This window comes from Hibiscus syriacus, unplaced genomic scaffold (assembly GCF_006381635.1).
Source record: "Hibiscus syriacus cultivar Baekdansim isolate YM2019G1 unplaced genomic scaffold, ASM638163v2 tig00112285_pilon, whole genome shotgun sequence".
NCBI lineage: Eukaryota > Viridiplantae > Streptophyta > Magnoliopsida > Malvales > Malvaceae > Hibiscus > Hibiscus syriacus.
This window is the reverse complement of record NW_024063293.1, coordinates 278,773-306,278: the sequence shown is the minus strand read 5'-3', so window position 1 is coordinate 306,278 and position 27,506 is coordinate 278,773. Positions and strand designations below refer to the sequence as shown.

Sequence of the window (27,506 nt, the reverse complement as noted above, 5' to 3'; positions counted from 1 at the left end):
TTTAATAAATATTTATAGAAATTAATATGTAAACTAATACTAAAAAAATAAATAAAATATAAACAATAATTACAATTAAAATAAAATTTAAAAATGTTACCGAATCAGCAAAATGTCTCGAGATATGATGTCCATCTAAACGAAACAGACGACATTCCAACTTATAACTGAAAAAATAATAAAAAATTATTATAATACAATTTAATAAATACCTAAAATATTAATTTATTATAATATAATATAATATTTTACCTTCTAAATAGAATTTGACGGGTTTGAGATGTTTGAGCTTTGAGATGGTTTGAGAGGATTTGAGAGAATTTTAGATTTTGATGTATTTGAATGAAAAAAAATGAGATGGTATTTATAGGGTTGAGGGATGATTTAGCAGGATAAATAATTAATTAGGGAAGTATGAACGATTGACATTTAATTAAAAGGTATGAATAGTGATCTGAGCTTTTCTGACACGTGGTACTAGATTGATAAAAAGTTTTGAAAAAGTGACTGACAGGTAATTAAAACTTATTAGGTAATTTTTGGGTAAAAACGTCTAGATTTAACCATGATAATAGATTATCCTTCTCTGAAAACCCTTTTTTCCCGGCGGTTCTTTATCAATCACCCCAATTAATCCTAGCAAAAAGCGCCACCGGGTCCTCGACGAAGACTGCTATGTGGCAGCCATCGAGAGGATCATAGTGCGAGATTTCTTCCCAGATATCTCCAAGCTTCGAGACCGACTCGATTGTCTCGAATCCATCAGGACCGGCGATCCGATTCAAATCCGTGATGCTCAATTGAAGATCATCGAACGCAGTGGCAAAAAGGTAAATAATGCAAATCCCGAGGGTAGAGTTCAAACTCAAACTCAAACCCCTGGTTTCACATTTATGAGGAATTTTACTCCTTTTGATGAGTTTGATGGTAAAACATCTGAAACCCCTAGTGTTTTAGGTAGGAGATTATCCGGTGAGGGTGATTGTAGGGAAAGCGAGGATGAGGTTGATACGAATTTGTCCTTAGATGAGTTTTTTTAGGAGGTATACGAGTGAGGATAACGAAAGCTTTTCAAAGATTTTAGACAAGGTTAACATGAAGAAGAAAGAGAAGTATGCGTTTTTAACGCAGGGCGAAAATGGAGAGAAGGATGTTAAATCAATCGAGGATGTAAAGAGGGATAGGATCACAGATGGATATGGAACGTCTGATCAGCCAACTGCTACAATTGGAAGTATACGGCCAAGAATTTATTGATGTATCATCCCGCTCATCTGGGTGAGGCCTCGTTGACCGATGAGGAACGAGCAATTAGATTGAAAGGTTTGACAAAAGAGATCGATTGCGTGAACACTCGTTTTCATGGTAAACTAATGGATTCCAGGCTGAAAGATGATGGATCCGTGGAGGTGCTATATACTCCTGTTGCCGGTGCGACTCCAATGCCTATGTCAGATAGGGATCAGGATAAGGCCATAAGGTATTATCTGGAGGATTTGAGGAAGACCCCGAATCAGTTTTATGTGGAATCTGGGAAGAAAGCGGAGAATGGTTATGGTTGTGAGAACACCTTCACCTGCACCAGGTGTTGATGAATCCCCCTTTATTACATGGGGTTAAATTGACACCTTTGAGGTTGGACCCTGAGGATACACCGATTGATATCGGTGGAAGCGGTGATGGGCCTCATTTCAAGATCCCTTGTGCCCCTGCCAGAGATGTGAAGGCACACTCCTTATCAAGGGAAGCAGCTCGGAAATTGAGAGAGAGGTCAAAGATGTTTAAGAAGCCGCGGTTGCCATCACCTTATTGAGGCGGCCGTGCTAGTCCAAGTGTACACTTTCTCCTGCTGTTCAGAAGTTTGTAAGAAGTGCCATTGCAAAGTCGTCTTCTTCAGTGGATGAAACTCTTCGTGCCAGTTATCGAGGTGCAAGCCCTGGGGTGTCTACTCCTAAAAGTGTACAAAGTGTTTCAAGGTTTGGGAGGGATGGCAGCATGAATTCCAGGTCACCTTCTGTAAGGGAGGGTTCTAATCCTCCATGGCAATAGTTGTCTTAAAATATCAATGGTATTATGGTGTAATACTACCATCTTGTTTGGACTAAAGTACTTGAGAAAACCCGTTTGTGTTTAATGGAAAAATGTACAATTTCAGATTTTTTTTCGTCTTAGCTTTTTGTTTCTTTAATGACAATATATGAAAGATTAAAATATAAAATGTGTTCTATTTTGTTTCATAATTCTTATCTTATGACGTCTTTGATTATGAAATTTTCATACCCTTAAACTTTTACCTGTCCATTAAGCTCTCTTATGTAGGAAATAAGAATCAGGATGGTCTTGGTTCTATTAGTTATTAATAACTATGACATAGGGTATAGGGATGAGAGTGCCTATTCTCTGCATAATTTTCTTCTGTAAGATTAGCATAGCATCTCATCTGATGAATTGATAGTGGTATAAATATATTTGTGAATCTGGAAAAATTAGCTTATGAATTGACCCAAGTTTTGCACATTTGGGTGGACTGTTTATAGCTACTTTTAATAGTCTTAACTTGATGTCAAGTGTTTCAAGGATGAGGTTCAGTGAGTTCATGGTTTTCTAAGGAACCACTCTCTGTTTAGACTGATGCAGAATTGGCATCAGGCTGGCAGAAGAAAGCGAACGAATGAGAGTGGCTTACTACCCCTGCTTAGATAGCAAAAGGAAAGCAAGGAGGAGCAATTAAGATGCCTTTTAAAGGTTCTGTGCAGGAACTACCAATGGTTGCAAAGAGAAATGAAGCAGTTAACTAACTGTAGATATTGAAATGGCTGGCTGGTATAGTTGATAGGTTTACACCTAACAGAAGTTATTTCCCCGTGAAGTACTTGCCTGTAATTGTACCAACATCTAAAGCTAATCAACAATTGTCTGAGGCAACAGGCAAAAGGCAAAGGGAACTCAAAGTTCCAGAATCATAGCCAGGTTCTGATGTATGTACTGTACAAAATATAAATTAATTCTAGCAGTAGCAGTAGCAGTTGGAGGCAGAATGCACGGCATTTCCCATGACGTTGAGATCAAGGCACGGGGTTTTCATGAAACTAAAACATTCTCTCTCTTTGCATGCTCCCATGCTTTGGTTTTCTCTCTCTTTGCATGCTCCCATGCTTTGGTTTGGTGACCAAACTTTTTTCTTCACGAGTGAAGCCAGCTTTCCACTCTCCTCTTCTCTGCATAGTACCGAATATCCGATTTTGCGAAAAAAATATCCGAAACCAGATTTGGGAAAAACCGGTTTTTTTTAACCGGATCGGATTTTTTTAAACCGGTTATTTTAACCGGTTGGAGAAAAAAACCTAGACCGGTTTTTTTACCGGATAAAAAACCGGTTTGAAAAAAACCGGTTAAAAAACTGGTTTTTATCCGAAAAAAAAAAACCGGTCTGGGTTTAAAAAACTAGCCGTTAATATAGCCGTTGGCGGGATTTTGTGACCGTTTTTTTCTTTAAAAAATTACCATTTTACCACCCTAAACATGTATAAATAGGTTGGGGATGTATTTGGTTGATTACAAATTTCTCAAATCTTATTACACAACACTTAAACATCTCTCAAATCTTATTTTTGTAATTTTTTGTTCATCATGAGTAACACGGCTGAATCTTCCGTCGGGGGAAACCTTAAAGTCGTGAGAGTGATCGAACACACTCGAAACAAAGACATTTGGGATCACTACGATTTATGTGAGATGTCAAATGGCTCGAGGAGGGCGCGTTGTAAACTTTGTCTAAAGTTTCTTGCATCGGAAGGAAACACAACGTTGAAGAACCATTTGACAAAATCATGCAAGGCACTTCGCTCAAGATCGGATCCTAGTCAATCGAATCTTACACCGCAAGGTGGTGTTTTTGTTTACGACAACGAAAAATTACGAGAAGCGTTTACAAAGTTCGTGATTACAAAAGCATTGTCGTTCGACCACTTTGATGATGAAGATTTCACGACAACAATTCAACAACTAATGCAACCACGTTATACTCAAGTAAGTCGTACTACCCTTAGAAGAGATGCTATAAAAATGTGGCGTACGGCGAGGGAAAAAATGATTTTAGGATTCTAAGAACACCGTTATGGTGTGTCACTTACATGTGACGTTTGGAGTTCCCCTCATAATACCGGAAATTCTTTTTTAGCCGTTACGTCACATTGGTTAGATCAAGATAATTGGCAAATGATGAAAATAACAATCGCGTTTGAATTATTCGATGAGCCGCATACCGGTGCTAATTTATTTACACTTTTAAAAAGGGTAATTTGTCTTTATAAATTAGAAAATAAAGTTTTTTCTATATCCTTTGATAATGCATCGAATAATACAAACGCGGTTCCAAGATTGAAAATATTACTTTCACCGATTTTAGACGGTGCGTTTTTTCATACCCGTTGCGTTGCACACATAATTAATTTATCCGTGCAAGCCGGTTTGGAGGTTATTGAGCCGATTAGATTAGAATTTAAAACAATGATAAAATCGGTTCTTTGTAACAACAACAAAAGATTAAATGATTATAAACGATTTTGTAAGTCCGTTAATAAAAAAGCTTTAGGTCCTAATTTGGATTGTCCAACTCGTTGGAACTCAACTTGGATGATGATGCATACTGCCTTAAGGCAAAGGGAAACATTACAAACATTTCACGATCGGCTTTTCGAGAGGGGTCATGTCCCAAACATTTATCCGGATTCGAGTTGGGAAACTATAGCCAAAATAACCGATTTGCTTGAGGTTTTTAAAAATGCAACAACTTTTTATCCGGTTTATTACCCTACTAGCCCGTTGGTTCTTAATAAAATATTTTTGTTGGCTACCCGACTAAATGACTTTGAATTTGAAACCGAAGTTTTTCAAGAAATTGGCTTTGCAATGAAGGAAAAACTTTTAAAATATTTTAAGGAGATTCCCCCCATTTTTACTTGTGCCGCCGCTTTAAACCCAACGTTAAATGTTGGTGGGGTTGAAACACTAATTGAACAAATTGCGTTTGCTTTTAATCTAACCGATGATGAACCCAACTTTGTCCAAAACCAAATAAATTATTTTAACAAATGTTTTCGAGACATGTTTGTAATTTATTTAACTAAATACGGATCAAGTAGTGTAATACACAATCAAATGAGAATGAATGCGGAATCATCTAGTAGACGTCCAAGTAACATAAATTTGAATCTTTTTAACACTCTTGTAAATTCCAAATCTAAACGATCACGTACTACCACCCCAAGTAGCGAGTTGAGAAATTACATGTCATGCGATTTTCTATCAAAAATGACATTTGAAGAGTTTGAAAGTTTGGCGAAGATGAAGAAGAAGAGATGGCAATGTAGTTTATTTTATAACTTTATTTCAATTATCGTAAACTTTGTTTCAATTATCGAACTTGAAGTTTTTAAGTATTTGAATTTATCGAACTTGGAAGTTTTTAAGTATTTGAATTTATCAAACTTGGAAGTATTTAAGTATTTCAATTATGTTGAGTTAATTAAGTATTTCAATTAAGTATTTGAATTTATCGAACTTGAGGTTTGATGCTTTCTCTTTGTTTCTCTCTTGATTCTAGTTGCTTGATGTTTCTTGTCTTTGATCAATGGCTTCTAAGCTTGCTTAAATACACCTTGAATCACTTCTGAACGTTAGTGATAATTAATGAAGATAATATAGCGGTTTAAGTGTGAAAACATTTAATAAAAATGCTTGGAGCGTGGGGTAATCGGTACCCTCTCATAGGGAATCGGTTTCCTCTCATAGGGAATCGGTTCCCTAAGTGTAAAATTCAAATATTTCGACCGTTAAATAGGGGGAATCGGTACCCCCCTATGGGGGAATCGGTTCCCTCCGAGCATTCTGGAAATCTCGGAGCCAAACCATTCAGTGAGGAATCGGTACCCCCTTGGGGGGGAATCGGTTCCCTATGAGCAATCTGGAATATTAAAATCGGTTTTTTTATAACCGTTTTTTAAAAAAACTGGTTTTTTTAAAACCGAAACAGGTTACACCGGTTAGGATATCCGGCCCTCCAAACCGGTTAGAAACCGAACCGGTTATTTTATAAACCGGTTTTTTTTTCTATGGGAAAAAACCGGATCGGATAAAAACCGATCCGGATCGAATTGAAATCCGACAAATGTGCACATCTAGCTGTGTATCCATGTAATGTTGTTGGAGCTTTACTGTGATATAAATTCATTCTTAACATGTGAAAGTTGATTTGGTTTTTAATATATTATGATCAATCACTTTCTGTGTTTCTTCTTCACTTTTTGCATCATTCACAGGATTTTTTTAATTTCTACAACCATGGAAAGCAACGGCTTATATTTGCTTTTTCATAAGCTTGGTTTCCTGTATATTTTATGGGTTGGTGACCCTGTTTCAACTGCTTGATTTTATTTTAGTGGGTTAAACCTACACTTAAAAAGTTGAATTATTACGAGTTTCCCCGATTAATTTAGAGTAAGTACCAAATAATAGCCGTTCAAAGACGACTTTTAAACACTTGATTCATACAACTATTATGAGTTTAAATTGAACTATTAATACTTTTATTATATTAAAAGTCATTTAATTAATAATATATTTAATATGAACGTGGTTTGCCAAGTGTATGTTTTTACTCCATTAATTTTCATTTTGATATATCCTAAAAATATTTCAAATCCCACATAAATAAATAAAATATCTAAGATTATTGTCGCAGCCGTATCTCGGGTGGGCCCGGAATTAGGTTTCGACTTGAATAAAAATTTAGAGCCACTACTGATCATTTTAAAAACATTTAGGTGGATCGGACACCATCTTACCTGATCTGCGTTTTAACATAAATGTGTCAGGTTGGAGATCAGTTACAGTCAAGGAATGATTAACACCCTTGTACTTCCCTTTCGGTACCAATTAATTTGTCGGTTGTCTTAATTGCGAAAATTAAAATTAAATTTTTAAAAACCCGATTCAAATTACTTACCTTTGATTGGTTGAAATCTCTCTAAAAAGTCGAAAATGTTAGAGAATAAATAATAAATAAATAATTCAAAGGAAAAAGAAAAGAAAATAAAATAAGAAAATGAAAAATATTAAATAAATCAAAAGGAAAAAAAAAGTAAAAAAAGTAAAAATAAAATAAAATAAAAAAAGGAAAATATTAAATAAATTAAAGAAAAAACAAAATAAAAGAAAATGAAAAAAATATTAAATTTTAAAAGTGAATAATAATAATAATAATAATAATAATAATAATAAGTAAAAAAATAACAGTAAATAATTTTAAAAAAATAAAAACATAATAAGATTTAAAAGGAAAAACAAAATTGAATAACTAAAAAATTTAAAGGATCAAATTGAAGCAAATTGAAATTGATTGATTAAATTGGTACTAAAAATGATTTGCAAGAGGAAAATAAAAAGTTAGGGGGAAATTTCGCCAAATATAAAAATATAAACATGGATTAAATTGAAAATTCATGAGGTAAAATTATAAACGGTGACCGAATTGAATTGCGCTTCAAAATCACAGGGACGACGGAAAGGATTTAAGAATCTTGCATTTGCACAGAGGTCCCTTGTATATAAATATGTCGAAACCCCATTCCCATTTCATTTTTCTCATTTTCTCTAAAGCCCTTCTCCCTCACCTCTCCAAACTCTCTTAAGGTTCCCTTCTCAGCCGAAATCTGGCCACCCTCCGATGGCCTCCTCGTCGCGCTAACTGCCGCCCGCGGTGGCTGGAAAAAACTAACCTAGCCCAAAATACTCCCCTTAAGCCCGGGAACCCAAAACCGACTACCAAATCTCCAAAACAAACCCTAGTAATCGTAGATCTAAAAAAGAAACCCTCGGTTCTCACCTTTTTCCGATGAAACCCTTCGACTTTCGGCGACTGGCTCCTCTCGGTTCCGATGAGACTTTTACTTCCCCGAAATAAAGTTTTAAACTTTGTTTACCTTCACTTTCGGTTTCGAAAGTTTGTGCCTTTGGGTTTCTAATGTTTACTGAATGTTTTTTTTGTTGTTGATGGCCTTTTTATTGCTGTTATTTGTTTTGAAACTTTGTTTATTGCTGATATTTGGCTTGTGATTTATTGTGGCTGCTCGGTCCGTTACCGTTGTTTTTTCGTGGTCCTGATCTGTGTTCAATGGTTCATATTTATAGGCTCCCGTCGAGGTCGTTTTCGATTATTTTCGGGGTCGATCTTGGATATTTCAGGGTCGTTCTATTGTAGACTGTTGTGATCCCGTTTCCAACGTGCTACGCCGGCTGTTTCGCCGATCGTTACTTGTTTGACCGAACGTTCGCGCGTGAGTTCCACCCGAGCTCCATGCGACGTCCCTGCTTAATGTGCAAACCCTAATTTAGAGTTTAGGCTGGATCAGGCCCACCTAACTGGGTATGCTAGGACAGGCTTACCCGATTGGGTTTTCTAAGAGGCCTTTACTGGACTTCATTTGGACCTATAAAAAACAAAAATTAAATAAATAAGAAATAATATAAAATAATAAATGATCATAAATATATATATATATATATATAATATTTCCGAAAATAAAATATTTTAAAAAAACTATATATTATATGTTTTCAAAAAAACTTTTTCAAAAAGTATATATAAAAAATGTTTTAAAAATATATATTATATATGTTTCAAAAATGTTTTCAAAACTATATATTATATAAGTTTTCAAAATGTTTTCAAAACTTATATATTATATATATTTTCAAAATGTTTTCAAAAACTATATATTATATATATTTTTTCAAAATGTTTTCAAAACTATATATTATATATATTTTTTTCAAAAATCATTTGCAAAATATAATATATATATATATATATATATTCAAAAACTATTTTCAAAACTATATAATATATAGATTTTTAAAAACCAATTTTTAAACAATATATTATACGTTTTCAAAACCGTTTTCTAAAACTTATATATTATATTTTTTTAAAAATATTTTCAAAAATTAGACTATATTAATATATGTATATATATATCAAATAAAATAAAATAAAAAAATCAAACAAAAATTAATGTCTACAGTTATCTTAACCAAAGAAACCTCCGAATATCCAAAAAAAAGTTATTAGCCGTTAATAAATCTTCAAGGAAATTTAAACATTAATGGAATCTATGACCTATTAACTCAAACTCAACTGGATTTCTGACGCGTGTCAAATTGCAAATGAGGAAAATAAAAAAAGAGGCGAAACTGAGTATTGACTAAGGAGGGTTCTCCGGGAAGAAAAGATTCGGAATGCCGCCCACTTCGTGATTTTAACCCCCCCCCCCCCAACGTGTTCATTTTTCCTTTCTTCTGAAACGTCATCGTTCAGATGAATTTTAAAATTGTAGTTATGTAAAACGCGGGCAACTATAAATACCCCTCTCCCTCCTCAAACCGAAGTTAAGCTAATCTTTGCCTTTGTGTACTTTTTTCTCTCTTGTCCAAGGTAATTTTCTCTCCTTTTCTTTCTCTCTTTCGTAATTCAATTTTCTTATATTTTCACTCTTTAGTCGAGTATTTCAATCTTGTTCTTTTTATTCATTATACTATGCGTGCTTCTAATGACGCCGTATGGATTAAGGTCTAAATAGGATGTGTTATCTAGCAGAAAATCTTTAATTGCCGCAAATTTTTTGGTTATTGAATTGAAGTAGTAATGCTCTTTTAGCTCTTTCCTTTTTTCAAGTTCTTGCCATTTTTATTTTTTGTTTTCCGAATCATATTGATTTTGTTTGATCAATCGCGATGTAGAAATATGTATTCGCAATTATAAAGATACTTCCATGACGTGGGTCAGCTGTGGATGATATGTCCTAAACCAAGAATTGAAACTATTCTAACCTTTGGATTCTTTAAACTTCTTCTGTTTACTTCCTCACGTTTCTTGCTTATTTTTTGACTTGCTTATTTTTTGACAGCATTCTTTATATATATATATATATATATATATATATATTAATCTTTGGATTCCGTTTCCAACTCTGATTGCTTGATTTGATACTCTTTTGATAATAATTCTTTTTCCATTTGACTTTTGTATTCTCCTTTTGTTTTGTTTTAGTTTTCACTCTTTAATTGATTGTTTCAATTTTTATTCATCGTACTACGTATGCTTCTAATAACGCCTTATGAATTTAGGTTTATATTAGGATGTTATTTTGCAGAAAATCTTTAATTGTTGCAAAATTCTTGATATAGAGTTGAACAAGTATAATGGTACTGATGCTCAATTATGTCCTTTTGTTCAAGCTCTAGTTATTTTCTATTTTTGATTTTATGTATCACAATGATTTTGTGATGAAGACAATTGCCAATCCCCGGCAACGACACCAAAAACTTGTCCGCAAATTGTGAGTACTAAATATGGATGCGGAAATATGTGCAAGTATACACAATCGAATAAGTAATACAGTGATGAGTAAGTATCATATCCACAGGGATTGGAGAGATATTGAGTAAAGTTTATGAACTATTCTAAAGTAACTAAGTATAGCTAATGATATTCACAAATGAGAATGTTGTGGCAAAATGGATGGAGATGTCGTGACAAATTAAATTGTTTTTAGTGCAAACAAATGGAAATGCAAAGGCAATATAAAATGTAAATACTGGATTTGATTATCAAGACTTTAGACTTCCTCATACGACAAGCTACTATGAGAATGAGTGATAGGAGTTACTTAGGAAATTTAAGTCCACTTCTTAGAATGATCTTACTTCTATGCCTAATATGCCCGACAGAGTCTACTAGGGTGCCCTATGCTATCTCTAGTAAGGGACTCGACAGAGTGAAGACGCCTTGGTAAAATCGGTTGGCGTAAACCCCTGCAGTGATCCTATTGGTCCAATAACAAGATATGTCTCGACAATACCTTTTTGCGGCTGCATTAACATCTAACCTATTGCTCATGCACAACTCCTTTTAGTCGAATGAAATCCTAGCCTTATGCATAATCGAACAAGTAATACAGTGATGAGTGAGTATCGTATCCACATGGATTGGAGAGATCTTGAGTAAAGTTTATGCACTATTCTAAAGTAACTAAGTATAGCTAATGATATTCACAAATGAGAATGTTGTGGCAAAATGGATGGAGATGTCGTGACAAATAAACTTGTGTTTAGTGCAAACAAATGGAAATGCAAAGGCAATATAAAATGTAAATACTGGATTTGATTATCAGGACTTTAGACTTCCTCACACGACAAGCTACTATGGGAATGAGTGATAGGAGTTACTTAGGAAATTTAAGTCCACTTCTTAGAATGATCTTACTTCTATGCCTAATCTGCCCGACAAAATCTACTAGGGTGCCCTATGCTATCTCTAGTAAGAGACTCGACAGAGTGAATATGCCTTGGAAAAACCGGTTGGCGTAAACCCCTATAGTGATCCTATTGGTCCAAATAACAAGATATGTCTCGACAATACCTTTTTGCAGCTGCATTAACATCTAACCTATTGCTCATGCACAACTCCTTTTAGTCGAACGAAATCCTAGCCTTATGCATAATCGAACAAGTAATACAGCGATGAGTGAGTATCGTATCCACATGGATTGGAGAGATTTTGAGTAAAGTTTATGCACTATTCTAAAGTAACTAAGTATAGCTAATGATATTCATAAATGAGAATGTTGTGGCAAAATGGATGAAGATATCGTGACAAATAAAATTGTGTTTAGTGTAAACAAATGAAAATGCAAAGACAATATAAAATGTAAATACTGGATTTGATTATCAGGACTTTAGACTTCCTCACACGACAAGCTACTATGGGAATGAGTGATAGGAGTTACTTAGGAAATTTAAGTCCGCTTCTCAGAATGATCTTACTTCTATGTCTAAGGTGGATTAGGTCTAGTTACTATCTAGAACCCCTTGCTTATGTGGTTCCTCCATAGTTTCTCTCGAACACTAAGGATGTGCTACCTAGACATTCTCTCGAACACTAAGTAATCTCCTAAGGAACGATTACTCTCATAGCTCCTACAACCTTAAGGCACTAAGCTTCATAAACAAAACAGAATATAACATAGAAAAATAATCATTCATTAAAGCAAAACTTAAATATCCAAAATAAACTCCCACAAAATAGGATTAGTTCATGGTGGGGGTTCGAAATAAGCAAGCACAAATCAGGTTAATCCGTTCCTTACAACCCAAACGATAAAATATGAAAGCAAAGAGCAAAGGGAAGGAGAAAAAACCTTCGACGTGCACTGCCAGAACTTCCCTCGGCCACCACGGACAGTCCCAGCGAACTAGCTCCTCTCGGACGCCTAGAACTCCACTCCCTCTAGCTTGTCAACGGAGGAATGCCACGAAAAAAGTGATTGACGGAAAAATGAGAGACATTTTTCTTCGAATTTTTAGCTTTTGGCGGCTAGTCAAAAAGTTCAAAAGTCTCTTCAAAAAGTCAGGCAGTACCCTAGGGTTTATTCCTTTTATGTGAGAGTCGGTGCAAAGATGGTAATTGACCCCTCCTTTAAGGCTGATTGCAGAAATCATGCATAGTCAATGACAGCTGACTCTTACTAAAAATATATTCTTTGACTTTTTCTGCCCAGAAATGCCATCCGAGTTATCGCGACAATCGTATTTTGCTCAGTAGTCTCATCATGTCATGGCAATTCCCTTTTGCTTATCCTTGCTCCCAAATCCTGCTCATCATCAAACAAAACACCTTCTACATAAAGCAGCACTGATTACAAAATAAAATGTCACGGCAAACAAAATTCCACCACATGCAACTATATGATCCTAAATGCATCTATATGATCCTAAATGGGCTTTTAGACAGTCAATAACTTAAGTGAAAAGGTCTCAAATATGACTTTTTTACTGACTTATCACACCCCCAAACTTAAGCTATTGCTTGTCCTCAAGCAATGGATAACATTAAGAAAAATAAAAATACCATGGCAAGTTCAGAAGCAGAATAATTGTATGGGATAAAATTTCAGCCTCAGCACACTTGGCTTTAACATACTAGACTAGTTTCAGAAATCAAGTACTGTCCCCTAGGGCAAGATTCTTTGTGTGGGTGTGTGCGTGTTTGTATACAGTCCATACTTAACAAACCTAAAAATTTTCTAAGCAAGTTTTTTTGTTTAACCACGACATTTACAATTTTTACTCCCATATTGTTTTCTTTTCCTTTTTTTAACACTGCTACGAGGGGAGTCAACCCATCACACCTACCATCCCACACTCTAGGTGAAATGGAGCATACCTTCCACCCCCGAGCTAGTCAAGTAGAGTTATCCCGTGACTACTTTCATTCACTCATATACCATAGCTGCCATTTATTTAAATGCAGTTTCCAGGCAATGTCGTGGCATAGCGGAGTGTCCCTCTACAATATGCCGAAGCATTTATTCATAACTTCATTTTTTTTACAAAGTAAGGTTTTCATCGTTTATGCCAAGACATGCAAGAGTTCTCTTATAAAAAATTTCTAAGTTCCTTAAGCATGAAAAACATACAATCGTGTATTCAAAGGTTTCAAAGAAGCAAGTCCTAGAGTTGGTTCTATCATCCTCAACAGTCATGTACATTCAATCCTAGCCATCAAGAATTCATCATCATCGGGCATCCTTAATTTATTCTAGAAAACCAATTCAACCACTTACTAATGTCATGGCATATTCATTCTACTAATACTATCATGCAATTATTTAAGAACCCTACCTCCCCCAAACTTGAGAGAAGCATTATCCTCAATGCTAAATAAAAACTAAGGAAAATCTAAACTACATGCTATGAAATTCAATTCAATGCAAGGTACCTTGACTTCATGATTGTGGTGGTGCGGCGGTCGTGCAACGTGTGCGCTTTTGAAATTGTGTGGGGCTGGAGTGTTCAGAATCTTATGCTGGTACGATTGAAATTTGGATGGGCCCTAACTTTACAAAGAAAAATAAAATATTAAATTAAAAAGAAACTGAATAAAAACAATAACAAAATAAACATTTATTTATGCACAGGAGTAAATCCAAAATGTAACGACATCTTCAAGATGCTTGGCAAGTCTCGATATCGTGCAAGAGGAGTACAGATTTGTCGCGTTTGATTGGAGCACCAGTATAGACCAAAATGCCCTACACATATAACAGTTCCACTTTCAAAGTATTTTTCCCTGGCATTTTGTGTCTTTCACATCTGAATTGTAGGACCTTTTCAGTAGTCATCTCTTCTTCAAAGTGCTCTTTGCTTGAAGCTGAATGGTAGTGGAGTGAGATCTCTTTTCGCTACTTTTTTTCCGTGGCAACTTGTAATAATTTGGGAAGCAAATTCGTTGAAGTGGTCAAAGTTATCCCTATGACAGTAGCCACCATCGTGTATGACCTTGTTCTTTCCTATGCTATTCAAGTAAGGAAGTAAAACAACACTAACGAGAAAATTGACAATGTTAACATACCACAAAATTATCGCGGAAAATAATAATTTCTCATTAGGAAATTTTTCCTTAATCTCTATTCCATTCCTTAATTCTTTTATAATTTCTAGTCTAGACAAATGAGAAGTTACTTGGGGTTTGAGATGAGTAAATTCAATAGAATCCAAAGGTTCAAATTTCATACTTGGTCTAGCTATGGGTGAACTAGACCGACTCATCTCCTTTTGAATATTATCGAGCTCCTCTTCATCTTCTTCATCAAGCTTCAAGTGATTATCAGTGCATAAAAATTTGTTGCGACAAAATTCTGCTGCTTTCCTTTGGTCATCAACTCTTACTGAAGGGGGGCTTTTCTTTTGCCGTGGCAAAATTTTTCTTATCTTCATTGGTTGCACTCTTCGAACCCTCATCCTTTTTTCCAGCGAATGAGAATCTTTTTGCACCTTTTGATCTTCATGCACAATCTCGTGATCGGGCTCTTCGAGTGTCTCCCCCCCAAACTTAGCATCTTTGTAGATTTTGATGCCACTCCTTAATGTGAATATACCACAATGCTCCCTGTCTTGGGCCTTAGTGACTTCAGTATCACTAAGAAGACTGCCATGTGAGTTAGAATGTAATGTCGTGGCAATTTGGCCAGCCTGACCCTCCAAGGCCCTTAAAGACGAGCTGTGACTTTGAAGCAAACCTTATTGGCTTTTTATAGAGGTCGCATGGTCATGCAGCATGGTCTTCGTGGTTGCTATAAAATCTTGCATTGTGGCCTCCAAAGAACTTGTGTTGGATGAATATGGAACTCCCTCATTATAATTATGTCATGGCATATTCGTTTGAAAACCCTGGAGTCACTGAAGTTCTGCTGCCTAGCGGGCGGACTAGCATTCATGGTTCCTTGATTTCCCCAAGAGAAGTTTTGACACTGACACCATCTAAGATTGTTAGAATAGGGGTTGTTGTCGCCTCGATTATAGTTCTCTACATAGTTGATGGACTCTAGATTGGTCAGACACTCGCTCTCATTGTGATTGCCATGGCAGAATAGACATCCTGAGTTGGCTACCATCACTTCTTTCATCTCACTTTATTGTTGCAAATTCTTTAACATATTGGTGATGGCAGAAAGTTGGATGGACACGGAATCCGTAGTATCCAACTCAAATGTCCCAGGCGCTTTTCTCCTGACTCTAAGCCTTGAAGATAAAAACTGATAATCATTGTTGGCAATCCTATCCAGAATGTCGAATGCCTCTGAAGGTGATTTATCGAGCAATGTCCCATTTTTCAAGGCATCTAGCATCATCCTCGTGGGTGCATTGACTCCATTGTAGAACATCACAACTTGAGTCCAGTCGTGGAATTAATGATTGGGGCACTTGCGAAGCAAACTTTTGTATCGGTCCCAACATTCATACATATACTCTTCATCGTCTTGGTGAAAAGATGCTATGTCATTTCTAATATGGTTGTTCATATTGGGTTGATTATGCTGTAGCAAAAAAGTTTTATACAAGTCAGCCCAATACCTTATCGAGCCGGAAAGTAATCCATTGAGCCATGCCCTGGCGTGATCTTTCAAAGAATAAGGAAACAACTTCAATTTCAGCACATCTTCATGCACACCTTGTTGTCGAAAGGAGTCACAAACCTCTAAAAATGCCTGAACATGTTGTCTTGCATCCTCATTAAGAGCGCCACCAAATTGTCCAATCAAGTCCAACATGTCGAACATAACCCGTTTGAGCTCGAATTTGGTTGCCTGAATCTTGGGAGCTACAATAGCAGGTTTTAGGTCGTCCAAGGTGGGAGCTAAGTGATCTCTAATAGTTCGCGGTCGAGCAACATTTTCAGCATTTGGAATTGTCGTGACATTTAGAACTGCAAGATCCTTAACTTGATTTTGAACAACATGAGCCTCATATTCAACATGAAATAATGGTTCTTTGGGTTTTTTAGGGGTCATGTGACAATGTAACACCTGAGAAAGGTAAACACAAAAACAAGTAACTATGTACAAAGAAAATAAATAAAATGGTACAACAACTAAACTAAACATCATCAATTGCCAATCCCCGGCAACGACACCAAAAACTTGTCCGCAAATTGTGAGTACTAAATATGGGTGCGGAAATATGTGCAAGTATACACAATCGAACAAGTAATACAGTGATGAGTAAGTATCGTATCCACAGAGATTGGAGAGATCTTGAGTAAAGTTTATGAACTATTCTAAAGTAACTAAGTATAGTTAATGATATTCAGAAATGAGAATGTTGTGGCAAAATGGATGGAGATGTCGTGACAAATAAAATTGTGTTTAGTGCAAACAAATGTAAATGCAAAGGCAATATAAAATGTAAATACTAGATTTGATTATCAGGACTTCAGACTTCCTCACACGACAAGCTACTATGGGAATGAGTGATAGGAGTTACTTAGGAAATTTAAGTCCACTTCTTAGAATGATCTTACTTCTATGCCTAATATGCCCGACAGAGTCTACTAGGGTGCCCTATGTTATCTCTAGTAAGGGACTCGACAGAGTGAAGATGTCTTGGCAAAACCAGTTGGCGTAAACCCCTGCAGTGATCCTATTGGTCTAGATAACAGGATATGTCTCGACAATACCTTTTTGCGGCAGCATTAATATCTAACCTATCGCTCATGCACAACTCCTTTTAGTCGAATGAAATCCTAACCTTATCTCTAAGGTGGATTAGTTCTAGTTACTATCTAGAACCGAACCCCTTGCTTATGTGGTTCCCTAGTTTCTCTCGAACACTAAGGATGTACTACCTAGGCATTCTCTCGAACACTAAGTAATCTCCTAAGGAACGACTACTCTCGTAGCTCCTACAACCTTAAGGCACTAAGCTTCATAAACAAAACAGAATATAACATAGAAAAATAATCATTCATTAAAAAAAAACTTAAATATCCAAAATAAACTCCCACCAAATAGGATTAATTCATGGTGGGGGTCGAAATAAGCAAGCACAAAGCAAGTTAATCCGTTCCTTACAACCCAAACGATAAAATATGAAAGCAAAGAGCAAAGTGAAGGATGAAAAGCCTTCGACGTGCACTGTTGGAGTTTCCCTCGGCCACCACGGATAGTCCCAGCGAACTAGCTCCTCTCGGACGCCTAGAACGCCACTCCCTCTAGCTTGTCAACGGAGGAATGCCATGACAAAAGTGATTGACGAAAAAAGGAGAGACTTTTTTCTCTAAATTTTTAGCTCTTGGCAGCTGGTCAAAAAGTTCAAAAGTCTCATAAAAAGTCATGCTTCATCTTTTATTTATAGGGGAGAATGAACCTAGGATTTTGTGTTAAAATTACACTAGTACCCTAAAGTTCATTCATTTTATGTGAGAGTTGTTGCAAAGATGGTAATTGGCCCCTCCTTTATGGCTGATTGCAGAAATCACGCATAGTCAATAACAGCTGGCTCTTACTAAAAATATCTTCTTTGACTTTTTCTGCCCAGAAATGTCGTCCGAGTTGTCGCGACAATCACATTTTGCTCAGTAGTCTCATCATGTCATGGCAATTCCCTTTTTCTTAACCTTGCTCCCAAATCCTGCACATCATCAAACAAAACACCTTCCCCGTAAAGCAGCACTGATTACAAAATAAAATGACGCAGCAAACAAAATCCCACCACATGCAACTATATGCTTCTAAATGCATCTATATGATTCTAAATGAGCTTTTAAACAGTCAATAACTTAAGTGAAAATGTCTCAAATATGACCTTTTTTACAGAGTTATCAACGCTATAATGATTTGCTTGGTGCTGGTTCAATGAAGAAGCTTTACAGGGGATTTGATCAGGAGGAAGGTATATAGGTGGCTTGGAATCAAGTGAAATTGGTTAACTTTAGTGAAGACCATGTTCTTATCAATAGGCTTCAATCCGAGGTACAGTTGCTGAGAATATTGAAAAACATGTATATCATTGTTTGCTACAGTGTTTGGAGGGATCGAGAGCATAACACGTTGAATTTTATCACTGAGGTCTGCACATCGGGAAACCTGAGAACTTACAGGAAGAAGCATCGCCATGTGTCCATTAAGGTCTTGAAGAAGTGGTCAAAACAGGTACTTGAGGGGTTGGAATATCTTCATACATCTGACCCTTGCATCATTCATAGAGATCTAAATTGCAGCAACATCTTCATCAACGGGAACATCTGCCAAGTAAGTGGGCTTATTCCCTATTACTATGCAGAACATGTTTCCAACTTTTACGAGACGTAACCTGTGCTCTAATGTAATAGACGCCTAGTTAGGCGGCTACGGTATTCTTCTTTTCCACGACTTAAATTGAATATACAAGACAGTAAATTATCTATATTCAAATATATTTAGTAGCTGATGACAACCTTTTGGCCATATAATCTAATGTTAGATAAATGTAGACTGTTCTTTGATGGACAAAGGAAGTGTTGCAAACAAGTGAAATGGCATGTAGTATGAAACGAGGAGAGGAAGATTGGTGTAGACCCTTTGTGTAGAATACAGTAGAAGGTGGTGATTAATGAGGTGGAGAATAGGTGAAATAGACTAAGGGTGGCTGAAAATTAAGGCTGGATAAGGAATAGACCGAGAGAACTGTAGAGAAGAGTTTGGTAATATGCAGCAGATTTCTGAGTCACCGAATGGTCAGTTCAATGTAGCTGAGCGTGCTTTTATGTTTTAGGCTCTTTGTGAAGGAATGAGAGATTAAATACAATTAGAGGTAATTTTTGAGCGAGTCGATTGTGAGTTGGAAAGTGTTCGACTCGTGCACATTAAAAAATTTTATTGTTTAATTCGACTCTTTGCTTGTTAAGTTCGTGAAAATTTTCTTCGACTCGTGCTTGTTAAAAAACTTGTTGCTCGGCTCGTTGCTCGTTAAGCTCGATAATTGTTGCTCATTAAGCTCACTGCAATTTTTAAAATCTAGTAATACTATATAGAGTTTAATATAAACATAAATTAAAAAAATTAACAAAAAATTATTAAAAGAGTGCATTAAACAATTTCAAAGTTTAAACTTCGAACTAACAATCCACAAATAACAATAATATATAGGTTTTGATTTTTTTTGTGTAATAAAATATTAATTAATAATTTAGTATTTTTATTGTTTATTAGAAAATTAATAGATTAGTAATTTATTATCTTTTTTATTATTTTTTAGTAAATTAATAATTTTTAATACAATATTTTTTAAGATAATTACTAACAGTTTTATATAAAAAAAATTAATGAGATGTTCACGAACTTATTGAGTCGACTTGGACTTTTCTCAACTCAACTCGTTAAGGTCTCAGTCAAGTTCGAGTTTGAGTACAATCAACTCAAGTCAAGTTTTTACCGAGCTTTGAACTAGTCGATTTCAAGCTACTCAACTCATTAAGCAAATCTACGGGCAATCTTTGATCGTAGCTTTAAGCAAAATATTTTTTGAAATATTATCTGCAGGTGAAAATCGGCGACCTGGGACTTGCTGCCATAGTTGGGAGAAACCATGCTGCACATTCCCTAATAGGGACACCGGAATATATGGCACCGGAGCTGTACGAGGAAGATTACACAGAGATGGTTGACATATACTCTTTCGGAATGTGCCTGCTGGAGATACCTTATAGTGAATGTGATATTGTTGTCAAAATATACAAGAAGGTCACCTCTGGCGTGAGATCCCAAGCCTTTGAACACGGTTTCGGATCCAGAAGTGAAGGCATTTATTGCGAAATGCATAGCACAGCCAAGGGCACGACCTTCGGCTTCTGAGCTTCTCAAGGACCCTTTCTTTTCTGACCTCAAAGACGACGAGAATGACTCCGTTTCCACTTGATGACCGAAACACAAGCGAGTAAAATTTTCTTTTCTGATTTGACAGAAAGAGCATTCTAGTTTCTCTTTTTTTTAACTACTTTCCCAACTGAGATTTATAAATGCTAATGTACATATTGGTAGGGTGAACAATGCTAACGGCGGATCCATAAATTTAAGAATGAGGTCCAAAATTTTAATTTTTTTTCTTAAAAGTAATGGGTATGTAAAAATTGTAATTTTTTTATTTTTTCCTTAACATATTAAGTTAAATTTAACCACATTTCCAAAATAATAGGATACAATTAGCCCCTATGGGGTTTAGTGCATCCTCCAAATAGTGCACTGCTTTCTTTAATGCCAGTTGATTTGTTGTTATGTCAAAAAAAATCCAACATTGACTACCTTTATAGCTGTAGTGATCTTCTCTATGAATTGTCTAATGTCGTTTGGGGTAAAAGGTTGCAATGATTTATATATATATAGGTTAATAACAAGGCTTTAAGCTGTAACTCTTTCAAACATCCAATTATTCCTTGGTTGAGGCAGCCTCTTGTCGCTGTGCCTGTCTGTACATATTTTTAAACTCTCGTCATGGCGATTTGAAATGTCATGGAATTCTCATACTTGATATAGTTAGTAATTTAGTCTCTGTAATGATGTTTGAATGCTTATTTATTCGGTTTAATTTAGACTATGTTTTGATTAGCTAATGTGATATCTTTAGTCAAATTTTCAACTAAGCCGGGTTGAGATGTTACATTTATGACCTCATCCCAGATATATTGTGCTTTGTCAACATGTCGTATTCTATGAAAGGCCAGGAGCTAGTAGTAATGGGCTACGTGTAACAACAGATCATTCTCTTTAATATATGCATATGCGATAAAAGAAATATTTCCATTACACATCAAACATCATCCTTGCCAAAGCTACGGAAGAAATAGAAGAATGCTCAGAGACAAAAATGAACACGATTCACATTAAGCCGCTTGAAAAAACGACATAATTTCCGAACAAAACATAATAACCTAGAAACCCATGTTATCTTAAAATGGAAAACAAATTGTTTCTCTATTAATCAGAGCTAATTCTACAAGCCACAGAATGTCATTAGAACAAACTAGGCACTTTGACCTATTGTGCTTTGAATAATAAATTTTGCCGTTTAAAGAAGGCCAGGGACCAGTTTGCTTTTGGCAGCCTGTCAAGAAAGGATTTGCATTAAAATAATAGCAGCCAGGAGTGCAACGCACATATCAAAACTTATTCATTTCTCTAAGAAAAACATATAGTCCATTGTCAGGGGATTACCTCCAGAAAATCACGACAATGCTTCGACTTTATTAAACAACACTGGTCTCACCCGGCTGCGGAAGATCCTCGGTGTTTTCATGGGGCAACTGCGGAACAGTCCCTGCTTCCGCTTTTACCGTTTGCTGATCACTATGAATGGAAACATAAAGTGGTTGCAACTCACCGATATTCTCAGTTGCATGATGAGTTTCCGATTCATTAACATCAGTAGCCACTTGAGTTTGGGGGTCATTGACGTCATCACTCGCATTACATAATTGTGTGTCATCAGGGATCTCGTTTGTGTTGTGAATTTCTGAACCATTGGTATCATTGGTCACATTAGGTAGATCAGACGACTGCGGAATAACATTTTCTGCTGTTTCGTTATTTTTCAAATCAATTTCACTAATAGCGTGAGGGATATTTGAGTTGTCAACGTCATTACTTTCGTCACAAAACTGTGAGGCATCAATCCCATCAGCTGCATCCCGAAGTTGCATGTCATCAACTTTATTATGTTCCTCCAATAGCAGTCCATTTTCAACCTCGACAACTGTAGTACAAAGTGGCAGAAGATGAACCTCATTATCTTCGTGCTGTAGATGAAAGTGACCTACCTCGACAACCATGCCACAATACTGAGACTCGTCCTCACTAACTCCATGACCTTCCATGGGATCATTACTACGCTTCCGTTTCCCAGTAGCCTTTCTTCTTACCCTCTCCTTCCCCCTACTCCTTTTCCCAAGTTCAGTTTCCCCAATAGGTGACACTACAATCTGGCCTCCAACTTGCTCTCGCAAGCATTCTTGTGCAATAGCTCTAATCCTGGAAATTGATTCAAATTGCTCAGGCTGCAGTCCTTTCAGAGGAAAAGTGTCGGCTAAGTAAGAAATTTCCCGCACACCACCAATCTGTTCAAGAAAATAGTGTTACATGAAACTAACAACGAATAGGACATAGACATTATTTAACTAGTTAAGTATAGGCTTACTGTTCTTTGAAACTCTGAAGAGAGAGAAATAGGTCTCCCTACAACTTTACGAGTAATTCTCATGTACCACACCATGTACTCGTTTTCATCTGCATCATCATCACCTTCCACAATATGGAGTGCACGATCTTCCCATTCACTAAGTTCTGATTCCATTTTCCCCGACAAGTCCACCCCGCCGTCAACTCCACGACTCTTTCTTACCCACTGTGCTACATCTTCAGGGATCGATTGAAGCATACCATATTGCCTTAGGACACGATTAGGGAGGTGCCTTTCTGCCTTGTCAAAGCAGATTAACATTGTTTTAGACCTCCCCAATGCCAAAGTACTTCTAATTTCCACTGGGATTACTGTACTATCCATGTATTTGTAAGGAAGCCACTCTACCTATTTTCCAACAAAATACAACTGTATCATTCTTTCTCATTCATTTCTTTTGGTCAGATGCTGGTTCTTTCACATATGGAAAGTGAAAAATTCTATTTTTTTTCTCAAAAATAAACATAAACAAAGAAAAAGAGAAAGAGAAAGGAAAACAAAGAACTTACATCACATGGTTCTAGGGAGTCTAGTGCCTTACGGTAGAAAACTACATCACGGTTAGTCGTTGGACCACTCTGTTTTCCCTTCCACCCAAGTACAAAAGGGAAATGGTCGTGGATAGGGTCCCTGTTGAGCTTTGGTCGACCGATATTTAGATGATAGTAACTCCAGCACTAAGAAAGAAGATTAATTATCAACAGCAGATTATTAACTAAAGGCTATTCAGCAACAGCATTAAAAAAAAAACTTCATTTATAAATACTCTGAAATCCTAACTGCTCTCTTTTGTCAAGAAAAACCGAACCACACCAGGTACCTCAAAAGACTTACGGAAGAAACAAAATGATGTTGGAAAAATGAACAAAAGAAAAGCTAATAACCTGAAGTAGTGTTAAACATCCACAAATGGTGCTTTGAGATTTAACTGAGGCATTCCCAAGTGCCCTATACAAGAATGCTAATGCTGCTGCACCCCATGCATACCTCCCAGCTTCTTCAAAATTCTCAAACAAAGGAAGGTACATGACAGGGACCTTATTCCCTGTAGTAGTTGAAAAAATAGTGCTTCCCACAAGATATAAAAGGTAAGCACGTGTGTGGTACTCGATCTCTTCAATCGATGCATCTTCAGGGCACTGAGAAAAGAACTCTTTCAACCAACTTAGCTTTACCATCCCACCACTCGCATAGGTAGAATCTGGCACTTTCCCTAGGTACTTTTCACACACCGTGCCACAAGTGGTATACGTTATTCCAATCACAGGCTTCCCATCGATTGCCAACCCCAGCAAGAAGGCAACATCTTGTAGAGTCACAGTCATTTCTCCAACAGTGAAATGAAATGTATTCGTCTCTCTCCTCCACCTCTCAACTAAAGCTGAAATAAGCGGATTATCTAAACTAATGGCAGGTATCTTCCTCAAGTACCCAAATCCTGCTTTCTCAACCAACTCGATCTGTTTTGGGGTGAGCCGCCACTCACCCAACTTCGATGTATGCTCATGACATCTAAGTGCACCACGCTCCTGTGACATGAATGTTTTAACAAAAACCCTCTACATTTATGATCACAAGTCACAACTATTCTTATAATCAGAGAGATGAATCTATTAACAACTAAACAACCACTAATTATGGAACCAGTGTCCAGCCAGAGAAAATACGACACAAGACGCATGTTTTTTTTTTTTAACTCTAGAAAGTATTTCATTAAGTATTTGCTTAACTAGAGATAAGAATCTCTAATCCTACAACTGCACATATGAATTCTACACATTTTGCTCATCCAAGAAATACAAATTTCTACCTATTTGCATATAAATAAAAAAGTACGGCAGAACACTGGTGTGATGAGAGATCAACCTGGCCATCCCAAACAGCTGAAGATACATGCTTTTCTTGATCATACAGTACTGAAGGATCCATGGGTCCAGGATTTGCAGCACATGGGTCTATCCCAATCTCATCCATTGATTTTATATTCTACAATTTAAACCCCAGATAAACAATTCTGAAATGAAGGCCAAAACTGGCAAGTTCAGTCCCATGAAGTAAACATTATAGCAATATCATCCATCGCCGTTAATATGAATGGATTTTACATTTTGGGGACTTGATTGCAATTAAAAGAAAATAATTCAAGCTTTCATGGGTTAGAAAAAAACATAAGTATAGTCCAAACAAGTAATTGGGTGCTGTAATTTCGAAACCCTAGTTCGCATTTGGAAAAAGAAAATAAGCTAACGAGAAAATCCATTTGAAGCTTTCGCTGTATTAAATAGGTTGGCTAAACAGTGGGAAAATGAAATAAGAACGGAATTAGAAATCAGAAACGAAACGACGACGGAGTAAAGAAGAAAATGAGAAAACACGCAGAGCGAACCTGGTTGTTGATTTTTAACCAAAACGACGCACCACCCTCAACGCAATTCTTTTTTTTTTTTTTTTTTTGAGTTGAAATGAAAATGGGAAACTAAAACCCTCAAAACGAGTCGTTGCGACTCTTCTCTCTAAAAATGTGATGGGTTCTCTCTGCTCTGCTCTTGGATTCAACTTTTTCTTGTCCTTTTACGAGCTGAGGATATTCCACGTGGCATGTCTCTGGATTATTTTCCCTTTCTATAATTAGCTTGTTCCCAGTGAATTGCCCCTTTTTTTGTATTAAAGGCACTTAATTTTTTTATATAATAGTAAGTATTAAAAAAAAGTAAATTGGATTAGAGATCCATCTAAAGGTGGGAAGGCCAAATCAAATGTGTTAATAAGAGAATTTGAAGGTCGTTCACGCGTCAAAGATAAAAGATGACAGTAGTACAGATGAATTGGTATCACTGAAATAAAGTATAAAATTGATGAATGCAATAAATGACAAATAATCTTTGATAATTAGAAAATCAACTGCACGGGTTGATATGATCCTTGTGTTGGATAACTATTATTTCTTAGCTCATTTGTTTTGGAGGAAATTTTTTTCAAAAGTTTTTATTAAGTGGTTCATAGATAATTTACGACAGTTATTTAATTGTTCAATCATAAAGTATATATTTTGTTACTACAAATGATTACTCATTAAAGATTCAGTTGGAAAAATTACGATGAATTAAAAAATTTTAGTCATATTTTCTATGGATAAAGATAGATATTCGAATAATGAATTTATTGATTCATATTATAAACAATAACATCTTTATAACAATATCTCATATATGCTCAAAACGATTAAATTATGAATAAAAAATTGATACCTAAAATAGGGTACTTGTGAATATTGTGATATAAGAAAACCAAAAAACTCATATATCATATTGATAAGATAAAAAGCGAGAGAATTATTATATAAATCAACCCACTTATTAATTATTAAATGATTTTCAAATTGTATCTTGTACGAAGGCTAAAGGGGTGCCAATTCAAGTTTGCTGAAATCATTAGGGTTAGGGTTGCACTTGTATGATGTGCGGGCAATGTTAGAATTAGCAAACAAGTGTCAAAGAATGACAACAAAAGCTTGTAAGTGGCATTCACAAAGCAATTGGAGAATTACGTGATTTGGCAACAAATGATGAAATGCTTACCTATTAAGAAATGAAGAATCGAGGTGCCAAAATTATGGAGCAAAGATGGTGCAAATTAATAAATATGTAGCAGAACTCCACAACAGCAAGTAATGGTTGGCGGCAAATTGAGACAGTTTATGTAACATCCCAATCATCGATTTATGGTGGAATTTCTGTGTAGGGCTAATAGCAAATTTGGATTATTGGAGAGGACAATATGATCTTTCTTGTTAAAAGATAATTATTTCCTTTACTTAAGGGATTAACACGTGGGAATTAGAGTTATCTAGAAACCCCTTTCCTGCTCTCTTCTTCTTCTACCGTGAGCTTCACTCCTAAAGGTAAGATTATGAAATTGGTGGTTTTCCTTTAATTTTTGATTTGGTAATGAAAGTTTGGGCGTTATATAACCTTAAGGAAACCTTATATAGGAAAGAAATTTGTAAAATGGGTTCTGAAATGAATTGTTGATATAATGTAGTTTTTGGAGTTTTATTTGGATATTTGACTTGTCAACGATCAATTTAAGAAGGTAGGAGTAATAGAAATGATTAAGAACATGTTTGGAATCTTGGTATGATTTTGAGATTTAAGTGTTTATACAAGATTTTGGATAATTAGGAGTAGTAAATAAGGACAAGTTGGTTTGGGAGTATAAGGGTGAGCTTAAAGGCTTAAAGTGTGTTGAATATAAGAGATTTAGGAAGATTTTTGGTTTATTTCAGAGTGAAAATAGCTATTCTGGACATCGAGTATCGGTACCATTAGAACAATACCAATACTTCAAGGGTTAAATATGTGGTTTTTTAAGGGCGGTATCGATACCGTTTGAAGAAGGTATCGATACTGAGTGGGTAGTATCGATACCATGGGTATGGTATCGATACCATTTTCAAGATACAATTCTAGAACCTCGGAATGGTATCGGTACTGTAAGGAGGTATTGATACCCTTGAAGGGAAGTATCTGTACTGTAGTGGTAGTATCGATACTTCTAGGCATGAACGAAAAGTTAGTGTTTCTTTCATCATAAGTTATTATGATTGGATATAAATGATTGGAAGTATGATTTTTGATTTTTTTGTGTAGTGGTTGAACGTAATCAACTTCCGGTAAACTCGACATTATAAGTATTGATTTAAAAGTGTTAAGGATTTTGCTTAGGACTTCAGTGAGGCAAAGGTGAGTGCAACTTCTCGTTTTTGTAACATAATTGAGGAAGGCTTGCGATAAGTCAACCTCAGTGTTTTCGATCGAAAACCTTATAATTTCTTTTATGTTATATTTCAATATTTTATTCAATTTATATTATATAAGTTATGTTTTATATATGAGAAAAGA

The 27,506-nt window shown here is 35.9% G+C and overlaps 1 protein-coding gene and 2 pseudogenes across 2 annotated transcripts; 2 read left to right on the top strand and 1 right to left on the bottom strand.

Moving 5' to 3' along the window:
- Window positions 1-599: 599 nt before the first annotated feature.
- LOC120177271 lies at window positions 600-2,225 on the top strand (annotated as a pseudogene).
- A 13,041-nt stretch (window positions 2,226-15,266) lies between these two features.
- On the top strand, window positions 15,267-20,292 carry LOC120177270 (annotated as a pseudogene).
- A 1,051-nt stretch (window positions 20,293-21,343) lies between these two features.
- LOC120177359 (protein MAIN-LIKE 2-like) lies at window positions 21,344-25,090 on the bottom strand. 2 transcript variants are annotated; one of them, XM_039183540.1, is made up of 7 exons: window positions 24,992-25,090; window positions 24,472-24,591; window positions 23,490-24,134; window positions 23,115-23,282; window positions 22,564-22,953; window positions 21,585-22,483; window positions 21,344-21,474 (listed from the first exon to the last, which is right to left on the bottom strand). In XM_039183540.1, the coding sequence occupies exons 2-6, from the start codon at window positions 24,577-24,579 to the stop codon at window positions 21,617-21,619; spliced, it is 2,178 nt and encodes a 725-aa protein (XP_039039471.1). In that variant the 5' UTR covers window positions 24,580-24,591; window positions 24,992-25,090; the 3' UTR covers window positions 21,344-21,474; window positions 21,585-21,616. The 2 variants fall into 2 exon arrangements, with proteins under 2 accessions (XP_039039471.1, XP_039039470.1); XM_039183539.1 differs by having other exon boundaries at window positions 24,472-24,619; window positions 24,992-25,089.
- Window positions 25,091-27,506: the final 2,416 nt, after the last annotated feature.

What these genes read in the sequence shown, in the direction of transcription:
- LOC120177359 (XM_039183540.1), bottom strand. Translation starts at nt 24,579, where the DNA reads ATGGATGAGATTGGGATAGACCCATGTGCTGCAAATCCTGGACCCATG. An exon ending in CAGCTGTTTGGGATGGCCAG is followed by an intron (nt 24,135 to 24,471) that starts GTTGATCTCTCA and finishes TTCATGTCACAG; the next exon opens with GAGCGTGGTGCACTTAGATG. An exon ending in CTTCAGAGTTTCAAAGAACA is followed by an intron (nt 22,484 to 22,563) that starts GTAAGCCTATAC and finishes TTTCTTGAACAG; the next exon opens with ATTGGTGGTGTGCGGGAAAT.